The 12436-nt window shown below is 36.0% G+C and overlaps 1 protein-coding gene across 1 annotated transcript; it reads right to left on the bottom strand.

The window, feature by feature from the left end:
* Positions 1 to 3991: 3991 nt before the first annotated feature.
* LOC128657356 (tigger transposable element-derived protein 1-like) lies at positions 3992 to 5845 on the bottom strand. Its single transcript, XM_053711676.1, has 3 exons — positions 5060 to 5845; positions 4498 to 4969; positions 3992 to 4386 (listed from the first exon to the last, which is right to left on the bottom strand). The coding sequence occupies exons 1-3, from the start codon at positions 5843 to 5845 to the stop codon at positions 3992 to 3994; spliced, it is 1653 nt and encodes a 550-aa protein (XP_053567651.1).
* Between the last annotated feature and the right edge of the window lie 6591 nt (positions 5846 to 12436).

Genomic DNA, 12436 nt, shown 5'->3' with positions numbered 1-12436 from the left:
ATTTGTTGTTCTGACATAACAACATTTTAGATATCAATGATCAATACATGGTAAATAATATGCTGTATGAGCACAAGGTTTTACATATACAAATGCTATCCAAATGCCCTCTAGTGGTCAAATTGTATAATGATTACATGCACTCTTCAAGCTCTAACAAATGAGCACACGAACCTCATAGGTTTAGCTAGCAAATTAAAATAAACACAGACAAATGATTAATTGGTGAGAAACCTTTGATATCATTGATATTACAAAATTGACTTTTAGAATAATGCAAAACATTATTTGTTTTCTAAACTGTCCCTTTAACAAAATTACATATGCTAACATATATTTGAAGATTGTTGGTATATCTACATGTACTTGTTCAAACAATAAATATTGAAATCAGATTTATATTGACATGTTAAATAAAGTCTATTTTCTTAAAGAGACATTATTGTGTTAATTTATTTTTAGAAAGACATTTGTTTTAACAATGAATATGGTTTAAAGTCCTTTTAGGAGTGGGGGGTGAAAATATGCTAACAATAATATATTTGGAGATTAACCAATGTGGAACTCATACATGATACAAAAATCAACATTTGCATTAAAGGGACAGTATACTATATTTTTAACAGAACTGTATGTAATAGACACTACTAGAAACAACAAGATTAACATATACTGATATCAATATTACAAAGCTTTAAACACTTTCAAAGAAAATCGGGTTAGCTCTATTAAAAATATAGATGAACCCCCATTACAACCGTAAAACAAGACAATACACCATCATACACAAAACAGGAGAAAGCTGGAGATGGTACTCACATGAAACTTAGAGGCTTGGCGAGGAGTCTGAAAATTACTTACATTTTATTTGAACTGAAGCAAAATGAAACGTGTATTTGTTAAACAATGGACTATCTAACTAGAGACAAAATAAAATATTTTGATTTATAATGTGAGTGTCTAATGAACCTTTAATAAAATATACGACGAAATTACATTTAGAAGAAGTCGGCATCATATATTTAGCATATGATAAAGATAAATGCATATTGATTACTTTATTCTAACACAATAGCGCATATTTATGAATTAGATATCTTTAACATTAAACACAACAGTAATTTTTCAGAAAAAGGAACATATTGTTGACAAACATATTAAACAACATGGACTATAGAGATTTGCACTTGCCTCGAAATATCATATGCATGAAAACATTTTGCTTTCGTTCGTTTATTCAACCAGACATCCAGCAAAAGAGAATGTGGTGGTCTTAATCAGCTATGGGTCAACAATGTAACATGATGCAAAAAATACATATTCGCAAGGTTTTTAAAATTGGCTTCATTCACAAACGTGTTTAACGTGCACAAACAAATATTGCGGGACTACGTAATACAATCAGACGTTTTTTTACCTTTGCATGTGACGTCTTAATTAACATGGCGCTTCCTTGATCACGTAAGAACGCCATCCAATAAAAGGCACATTCTTGATCACGTAAGAACGGCAAAAAAAAAAAGGCGCATCCTTGATCGCGTCAAAACGCCATCCAATAAAAGGCACATTCTTGATCACGTAAGAACGTCAGTCAATACAAGGAATCATTGGACAGCCTGTCAGGTGACGTCTTAAGCAACATGGCGCATCCGCGATCGCTGAAAAACCGCAGCCAATACAAGGACTCAGTTAACAGCTTGGCATATCACTAAGAAACGTATTTATATTTTAGTAACTAGTATGTGTCTAGATTGCTATCTAGGAATGTCACGAAATCATGAATCATATTTTCGGACTTGACTGTCCCTTGAACTATAGCTATGGTGTATATCTTTAACATTTAAAAGATACACATGAGAAATACATATGCCATTGATGTTTTAAGATATGTTTAGATTGTTTTGGAATAACAATAATGACACATGTATTGATTAAACGTGTCATTTATTCAAGTTGAAATATGGTCAGCCTACCTATAGCCATATATGGGAGGAGAAGTATTTTGTTAACATATTTGGTAAAAAATATTCATCATCTAAAATATGCGCATTACACACAGAGATTTATTTGGTTACACTTTTACAATAAGATAGAATTGAAAATGAAATACATGTGCTGTCAACATTACAATAAGATTGTTTATTAATAAGATTATATGTCCTTGTTCATGTAAAAAGGACAAAAACGCTTTAGAAATGGAAATACATTCATTAACAATTGTGCTCACCATCACTTAAAGGGACATTTTTTTTTTTTTTTTAAAGAGGATACACAGAGACAATACTATTTCAATAAAATGAACACTTCACAGGGATTATATCATTGTATCAATCCTCAGATCATTTGTTAAAGGTGCATCAATTCATACAGAGTTTCTAAATACACACATGGATGTGAAAATTGAAATATACATATATACACAAATAACAATCTATATATACATATATAAAAGAATTACTATGCTAATCATAATCATGCAATGATAAAGCTTTGAGAAAAATATATAAAGACAAATAATAAAATTACATTGGAGATGTTAATCTTAAAGTCATTTACAATTGTATTACATATATGATTCTTGAAAATCCATTATTTTTGGTAGGTCCCTTTGAGGATCAACCAGATAAACTAGAGCTTTCAATCAATAAAATGAATAATGAGGACAAAGAATCGTGCAATGACATGTCTTTTATTAGTATGTAAGAAAACATCAACAACATTTATAAATAATCTTGTAAAAATTAGGAATATTTGAGCCATATGACAAGGTAACAGAGTGCATCACAGTCCATGAAGAGAGTTGCCAAGGGCCAGCATAGCCCCATTGGAGACATATGACAAGGTAACAGAGTGCATCACAGTCCATGAAGAGAGTTGCCAAGGGCCAGCATAGCCCCATTGGAGACATATGACAAGGTAACAGAGTGCATCACAGTCCATGAAGAGAGTTGCCAAGGGCCAGCATAGCCCCATTGTAGATATATGATAAGGTAACAGAGTGCATCACAGTCCATGAAGAGAGTTGCCAAGGGCCAGCATAGCCCCATTGGAGACATATGACAAGGTAACAGAGTGCATCACAGTCCATGAAGAGAGTTGCCAAGGGCCAGCATAGCCCCATTGGAGACATATGACAAGGTAACAGAGTGCATCACAGTTCCTGAAGAGAGTTGCCAAGGGCCAGCATAGCCCCATTGGAGACATATGACAAGGTAACAGAGTGCATCACAGTCCATGAAGAGAGTTGACAAGGGCCAGCATAGCCCCATTGGAGACATATGACAAGGTAACAGAGTGCATCACAGTCCATGAAGAGAGTTGCCAAGGGCCAGCATAGGCCATTGTAGATACAGGCATACCCCACATTTACGTACACAATGGGACCAGAGCATGTATGTAAAACGAAAATGTACTTAAAGTGAAGCAATACTTTTTTTTCACTTCTCAATGCTTGTACTGCATTATAATAGTCATTTATAGGCATAACTGATATAAATAATACATTTATAACTAAAATAAACACAATACTATAAGGTTAGGCCAAAAGAAAATATTTATTACAAAATAAACACATTTTTTTCTAAGCTTAGGATCAGCTTAGGGCAACAGAACATACAGTATTTACTGTACTGTATTGCAAAATAAAGACAACATTTTCTAAGCTTAGGATCAGCTTAGGACAAGAGAACATAATTACTGTACTGTACAGTTTTGCAAAATAAACACAACATTTTCTAAGCTTAGGATCAGCTTAGGGTAAGAGAACATATTTACTGTACTGTATTGCAAAATAAACACAACATTTTGTAAGCTTAGGATCAGCTTAGGGCAAGAGAACATATTTACTGTACAGTACTGTACTGTATTGCAAAATAAACACAACATTTTGTAAGCTTAGGATCAGCTTAGGGCAAGAGAACATCTTTACTGTACAGTACAGTATTGCAAAATAAACACAACATTTTCTAAGCTTAGGATCAGCTATGAGCATTTATTCTAGTAAGGATGAAGTCATACTGGTGTCTTCTGTTTCACAAGTCAACTCTTCAAAGGCGAGACGCTTTCTTGCTGGCGAATTGGGTGTACTACAAGTAGCAATAAGAGAAGGAGCAGGACTGGGTGGTGATGCCAGAGCTGGAAATGGACTGTCAGTTGATGATCTGGTATCCAAATGACTGTCTGTCGATGATGATGATCTGCATGCTGATGGACTTTTAGAAAAGTAAGTCTCTATGGAGGTTTGAAGTGTAGCTCTCTTCTTTTCTCTGTAGATTTCTTTGTAACAGGAATAAGCCCCTGAAATGTTACCATTAACTGTGAAGCTTCTTTCAAATTCCCTATCATGCTTTTCAAAAAGAGCCATGGCGCTATCAAGATGACGGAAAGCTTGAAAGAGAATTTTTGAAGTTAAGCCTTCAGGCTGTTCAATGGTCTCAACCCCATTTTGCACATCTTCTTCTTCTCTCTCCTCTTCAAGTTCTAGAAGATATTCATTGCTGAGGGGCTCAGTATGGGACGCAAGCAGTTCAGTAACATCTTCTGGCTCTACTTCCAGCTCTAACTGCCTTGCCATCTCTAAAATATTTTCAGTAACATTAGCTACAGAATCATCAACGCCTTCAGAATCATCAGCTAACTGTGGGCATAACTTTTTCCAGGCCCTTTTCATTGTGGTATCCTTTATGTCATTCCAAGCATCTCTTACAGTTTTAATGCAATCCAAGATGTTGTAGCTTTTCCAGAATTTCGATAGGACTTCTTGCCCTGCACCTTCTTCTTTGTCTATTGCTGCAATACACTTACTGAATGTTCTTTTTAAGTAGTTTAACTTGAAGGAAGCTATGACACATTGATCCATGGGCTGCAGTAATGAGGTGGTATTTGGTGGTAGGAATTCCACTCTAATGTTAGGGTTGAGCTCATCTAGCGTTCGAGGGTGTCCAGGAGCATTATCAACAAGCAGCAAAATCTTGAAAGGGATATTATTGTCCTTGCAATAAGCTTTCACCTCTGGAACAAAGCAGGTGTCAAACCAATCCTCAAAAAGGGCTGCAGTTACCCATGCTTTTTTATTTGCCCTCCAATGCACTGGAAGTCTAGTTTTAACGTAGTTCTTCAAAGCTCTTGGATTTTGAAAACGGTAAATAAACAAAGGCTTTAGCTTTAAGGTACCAGAAGCATTGCCACCTAACAGAAGGGTTATTCTATCTTTAGCTGGCTTGTAGCCTGGCATCGATTTTTCCTGTCTTGCAATGAAGGTTCTTGCAGGCATCTTCTTCCAGAATAGACCAGTCTCATCCACATTAAAAATTTGATCCATGGAGTAGCCTCCATCTTCAATAATTTTTGCAAATTCACTTGGATAGCTTTCTGCAGCCTCATTATCTGCAGCAGCTGCCTCTCCTTGTACTTTGATGTTATGTAGATTAGACCTCTTCTTAAACCTATCAAACCATCCACGGCTTGCAACAAATTCAGCATCCTTTGCTGCTTCACCTTTCTTAGCCTTCAGGTCATTGAATAAGCTTAAGGCTTTACTTTGTATAATTGCCTGGTTTACAGGAACATGGCGTGTTGTCTGATTTTCTATCCAAAGTATTAGGAGTCTCTCCATGTCTGCAACAATGCTATCCCTTTTTCGAATTGTTGTGGTGTTAACAGGTGTAGCACTTTTAACTTCTGCAACAATTTTTTCTCTGTTCTTCATGACTGTGTTAATTGTGGTCCTAGTGAAGCCTAGCTTTCGGCCTATTTCAGCTTGAATTACACCTTCATCATACAATCTAATAATTTTAAGCTTCATATCTAAATTAATAGATTTACGGCATTTCTTTTTATCTGCCATTATCAGCTCTAGGTAAAGGTACATTTGTACTATGTGCCAAGCGTGTACTGTACGTGTACTGTATACAGTACTGTATATGTTCCCCAAAGTTCTATGTTCAAGTAGTGGTACAGTGCAGTATTATGGCAGGAATAAAATAGCAATTTGGGTGCAGGAATCTTCTATACACAGTGTGTGCCAAGCGTGTTACAATCAGTACTGTATACAGTATATGTTCCCCAAACTTCTATGTACAGTAGTGGTACAGTGCAGTATTATGGCAGGAATAAAATAGCAATTTGGGTGCAGGAATCTTCTATACACGATTCACTTTTTAACTTCACTTTTTTACTTGCAAAGTGCGCGGCTTCTACACAGTGAGTGGAAACCCCACCTCTTCCTGGTGCGCAGCAACATCTTCCTGGCGCGCGGCAACCTCTTCCTGAACCATAGAGACTAACTGTTTCATGTGCGCAGGGGCAGGTTTTGTCCGTTCTCGCGAGTGTCCGTAAAGAGAGGGTCCGTAATAGCTATGTACGTACTCGCGAGTGTCCGTAAAGTGAAGGTCCGTAAGGCGGGGTATGCCTGTAAATGACAAGGTAACAGAGTGCATCACAGTCCATGAAGAGAGTTGCCAAGGGCCAGCCTAGCCCCATTGGAGACATATGACAAGGTAACAGAGTGCATCACAGTCCATGAAGAGAGTTGCCAAGGGCCAGCATAGCCCCATTGGAGACATATGACAAGGTAACAGAGTGCATCACAGTCCATGAAGAGAGTTGCCAAGGGCCAGCATAGCCCCATTGGAGACATATGACAAGGTAAAAGAGTGCAACAGGCACAACAATAAACTTAAAAAAAGGCCAAATGGCAACAATAACAAAAACATCAACATGTGGACGGAGGATTCTTATCTGCGCCCTTGGAGCATCTCCAGAACCTCCACTTACTGGTCATCCTCTTCATCGTCCTGTGCATGTCCAGCTCCAGATTCAGGCCTTGAATTCAATAGCATGATCTGCCACAGAGTCAAATCCTGAACCCGGAGCTGGGCCTGCATGGTGTCGTTCATCCCTCTCAGGACAGCTGCGTTCCTCAACACGGCATGCTCTACTTGTGCTATACCTTCTAGCATGAGCCATGCTGAGTCACAGCCTAAAATAAAGAATAAATAAAATATTAAGGATAATTACACAATAGACGAAAAAATAAGCAAAGATACATTGTCATCATAAAGACAAATCATTCTTTACATCAATTTGTTTAAATTGATTCTTTACACATTAAATATGTTATTCAGACAGACCGAAATCATTAAAGGGACAGTTTCCTCAAACATGTTGTCCCCTTTAATTGGTTTTCGATGATCCACTTATACAGCTTGAGTGTATCAAATCTTGTTAAAGGATTTACATTGTACTTACATTAGCAATTTAAATATTTTAATTATACTGTGGTAGGCACACCTATCCTTAAACATTTTGGCGTTGAGGACAAGCTGTGTAAACATAGCAACTTGAAGAAATTACATTCCCACTGGGTTAGACAAGAGATAATGTATCAACATTTGTGCATAAATTGTTGGATCCAAGTAGTGGTGATTGGTATATGTAGTGATATCAAATTAAAGGGACACTGAACCTAAATATTTAATTGACTGATTCAGATAGAGCATGACATTACAAATATGAAAAAATTACACATATTCTTTAAATGTTCGAATTCTCTAGCTAGATTTTGAATGCAAGAATGTAGGTTTATAGGGCAGGCCATATTTGTTTATCAACAATGGTTGTCCCTGCTGGTTGATGGATACATTCATCCAACAATAAAGAAATGATGTCCACAATTATTTTCTATTTAAAATTAATTCTAGCCATTTCTTTGTTTCAATAAAGCAAGAGAATGAAGAATAATTCATAAGAGTAGTAAATTATAAATTTGATTAACATTGCATGCTCTATTTGAATCACAATAGAAACAATTTGCCTTCAGTGTACCTTTAAGTATCTTATAATGTGGATTTTGAATGATACTTACAGCTGTGACTGGGAAGGACAATCCGACACCCAGGACAATGAAGGTTGAGACAGGGGGGAGGGATGGGATTGGGTTGGGGAGGGAAGGGATTGGGTTATAGAGGGATGAGCTGCTGCTCCGGGGTAGGCCGTACAGCTGGGGAGTGGTGAGTTGGGGTCTGGGCAGCTGTACGGGCCATAATACGGGGAGAGCGGTGAAGGGGGGTGAAGGGGCGTGTTTTGGGAGGGACAGGGAAGGGGCGTTTTTTGGGAGGGACAGGAAATGACAAATGGGAAGGGCCGGCAGGGGTCTGGGCCTGGGCAGTGGTCTGGGTCTGGGCCTGGGCAGGGGTCTGGGCCTGGGCAGGAGTCTGTGCCTGGGCAGGGGTCTGGGCCTGGGCAGTGGTCGGGGTCTGGGCCTGGGCAGGGGTCTGTGACTGGGCAGGGGACTGGGCAGGGGCAGAAACCAGATGACCAGAGGTGGAGGATCCATCTGAAAAAAAAAATCCAAATATATTAACATCTCATACATCATGAAATCAAATCAACGCATTTCAAATTGATTATGTTTTCAATATACTTAGAAGTGTGTTTGAATTTCTAAACAATTATGAAATGAGGATATGGTATGCATATAGGCACTCAGATGAATATCAATGACTGTCTGTACAATTATAACATTATTATTGTGTTTTGGCATGGAATATGCATGTGACATAATGATGGCATGAATTATAAATTTAAAATAAAAAAAAAACATCCAAGACGATTTTCATGCTGCCTGATATAGAAAGGGGGCAGTAGTGTATTTGAACAGACAAATAATATTCCTTTTTAAAGTGCAAAAGCTGTAGACTTTGAATGTCTTCAATAAAATGATTTCCAATAAAGCAACATGTTGGAAACATGATAGATATATTTCAGATACCATCAGACTCCAAGGCAGCCTCTTCCTCCTCCGTCACACATGTTAAATCAATCTCTGTAAAACATAACATGTTGTGTACACGTTAAGATCAGATATTATAACATATGTTACTGTTGATCAAAGACACACATCAATGTTGCATTAAAGATATACACACCCAAAGTTAGGATTTACATCATTTTGATGGAGCATACAAATGACATTAGATTTGTAATTCTCAATGATTCAGATTTTCTATGTATTGTTTGTATTAATTTTAAAATCATAAAAGCATAGTACATAGAACATTTAAGATTTCTCATGTGTGTATCACTTGATGACTGTTGTCAAAAATTAACATGGAAACAAACATATGCTATACATCTTCTGAATAACAAAGGTGTAGGCTAAGAAAGTTTTAATTATTAATCTTTCAATATTCCAAGAAAATTAATATATAATCAGAGGAGTAAATTATATGTTTGTTTCAAATGTTATGCTTCATCAGAATCATGCTCATAATATTGATTACCAATACACCTTCAATGACATATAAATGAGTCAATGGACTTACCAGGAGACCGCAAAGGCGGCTCTGTGTCAGTGCTGGATTCCTCTGGGCTCCCCACACCAACTCTCTCTATGAATGATATAGATATATATTAGTGAACACATTTGGGATAGCACTAAATCACATCTGTAGTGAATTTTAAGAATAATCAACTTGAAAATGTGAAGAATAGAGCAGTCATTAAACAAAAAAATGCTTGATTGAATCAAGGGGATTCTGTTAAAAATGATGTATTGAACATATGTTTAATTTCTGACTATATTAGACATCAAACTCATCTCATACGATGCTATTGCATATCTAAATATACCCATTGATCAATGTTCTTAAAAGAATACACACAAACCACATTTTGAATAACAGCTGTTGACAAATATAAACAAAGACATGTGGCACATCGAGCCATTTGTGCAATGTACAGTAATCTTGTTTAGGACACAACACATATTTATCACAATACAAAACCAAATTGATTAGTACAAATATGTAAACATGGTGCTGTTAGAGTATGCTGATATCTATAAAGTAACTCCAACAGTGAATATGTGAATTATATATCAATATTGTCTAATCCAAAGAATGTAAAGATGAATGAATCTATTGTTTATTAAAGGGACACTGACATGATTTATTTCAATCATTGATTTCACTGTTCAAACTGTTCCAAATGATTTAACATTGACTCCTATTATAATTGGAATGTTGCTACATTTTAATCTTAAAGGCAGATAAGCAATATTGGATTCAATAAATATTGTTTGTTGAAGGTATCCACCAATCATCAATCAAAACCCAGGTTGGTCAACCAAAATTGAGCTGCAGATAAACGTACATTCTTGATTTTAAAATACATTTAGCAATAGAATATTTCACATATGATTATAGTATTATATTTAAATGTTGATTAATATTGCATGCTCTATCTGAATGACAACATTAATAATTTTAGCTCAGTATCCCTTTAATATAAAATTATATTGATTTGACAATGTTGGTGTTAATGAATTCTCGACTCCATATGTTGATGTAATGAATGGGATTGAGCATGCAATTCCAATCTAATATGTTATTTAAGGATATCCTAAGAATTATTTAATTTTCATCTATTAAAGGGACATGAAGCTCTATATGTGTAATTGTATACTTTTTTAAACTATGTACTACTGTTATCTGAACACATGATTTTAACTTTTGTAAATATGCCAATTTATGCATAGAAAAACAGACGGATAATACCAGTAATGCATTGTTTAACCTAAACCAAAATCCATTAATTTTTTTAAGAACTAAAACAATAGACTGAACCAATGTAGCTCATAAAATGTTTAAACTAAACAATAAAATCACGTTTAAAATTAATTCTATGTAAAATTTAGTTGGCATGTCCCTTAAATGACGTGATCAATTTCAAAAATGGAATCTATATTTTTAAAATCTAAACATATGCTAAATTGTGTGTATTTTTAAAAAATGTATACAAATAAGATTAAGCAATACACAAGGGAAGAATATAAATTGGACATTCAAAGAATCTTACATTAAAATTAAGACATCCAGAATAGATGGGATATCTTAAATTCCAAACAAAATCAGAGTAGTCTTACAATGTAATCCTATTTTTTGGTTTTATTTATTCTTATTTGCAAAATGTTTTAAAATCCATTTTGAAGATACATATAAATATTGAACAATGAGGATTTAGTATGTAATGTTCTGTCCATGTTTCTAAGACAAATGTCAATTAAAATGAGACATACCATACTGTGACAAGCCCTGCCTTGAGGATCCAGCACCAACATCCAGATCTGTAATATATTAAATGAGGATTGGATATCATTAATACAAATCATGCCATGTTTAAAATCTTTACATTATTAGCAAATCAATTAAAAAGTATTAATCCTTTGGTAGTCCCATGAGTTAATTGTTTCCTCAATTAAATTCATGATAAATATATCCTGTACTCTTATTTTCAATCAGTTGTGTTGTTTACTGTAGCTTTAATTATTTTTGTGTTATTTCATTCTCATCAATTGATGGGCATATGTTATAATTTATTTGGATTCTTCTTTTTTTATTATGTATAATATTGAAAGTAAGAATACTGTATTCTTCACATATATAATATTTCACATTTCATTTTGACCAACATGTGTAAAGCAATGCCACTTACAGCAAACCCATGTTAACGTGTATGCGCAATTCCATTTTCGCAGATCATTGCGCAATGATTCCAAGCGGAATTACGCATCCGTCATTTGACCAACATGTATAAAGCAATGCCACTTACAGCAAACCCATGTTAACGTGTATGCGCAATTCCATTTTCGCGATCATTGCGCAATGATTCCAAGCGGAATTACGCATCCGTCATTTGACCAACATGTATAAAGCAATGCCACTTACAGCAAACCCATGTTAACGTGTATGCGCAATTCCATTTTCGCGATCATTGCGCAATGATTCCAAGCGGAATTACGCATCCGTCATTTGACCAACATGTATAAAGCAATGCCACTTACAGCAAACCCATGTTAACGTGTATGCGCAATTCCATTTTTGCGATCATTGCGCAATGATTCCAAGCGGAATTATGCATCCGTCATTTGACCAACATGTATAAAGCAATGCCACTTACAGCTAACCCATGTTAACGTGTATGCGCGATTCCATTTTCGCTCTGTGACGCATATTCTGTAGAGCGCAAGAAACATCATTCCTATTTCATGTGTCACTAATCTAAAATCAGATATCTAAACATCATATGTAGTGTATGTTGTGAGATCTGTATAGGTTTAGTATCTGACTATATACACATTTTTTAAAAATAAATCAAATATTAAGATATTATATGAAGTTGGATAGTTACCTGGTTCAGATTCTCCATCGTCTCCTCCCAGGCCACCGGACGGAGAAGCAGCTGCCCTGGCCCCCGCGTCAGGACTTTCAGATCCCGCAGCTGGGAGGGAAGAAGAGGAGGCCAAGGATGGCGAGGATCTAAATCTTTTGGGGACCCGGAGATTGAGGAGCTCGCATAAAGTCACCTCATAAGGGAGTAGGTATAGTTTTCGCGGGGCCTTTCTTTGGCCCCCTCTTTTACGGGCTTGTACCCAGTC

Source organism: Bombina bombina, chromosome 1, assembly GCF_027579735.1.
Source record: "Bombina bombina isolate aBomBom1 chromosome 1, aBomBom1.pri, whole genome shotgun sequence".
Taxonomy (NCBI): domain Eukaryota; kingdom Metazoa; phylum Chordata; class Amphibia; order Anura; family Bombinatoridae; genus Bombina; species Bombina bombina.
The sequence above is the reverse complement of the archived record's forward strand: the minus strand, read 5'-3'. Positions and strand labels throughout refer to the sequence as shown.

Bases quoted from the DNA above. Each gene is read 5' to 3' on its own strand.
- LOC128657356 (XM_053711676.1), bottom strand. From the start codon at position 5,845: ATGGCAGATAAAAAGAAATGCCGTAAATCTATTAATTTAGATATGAAG. The intron at 4,970-5,059 runs GTAACTGCAGCC...ATCCCTTTCAAG, and splicing joins GGGCAAATAAAAAAGCATGG to ATTTTGCTGCTTGTTGATAA. The intron at 4,387-4,497 runs GCAATGAATATC...TTCTCTTTCAAG, and splicing joins GTCCCATACTGAGCCCCTCA to CTTTCCGTCATCTTGATAGC.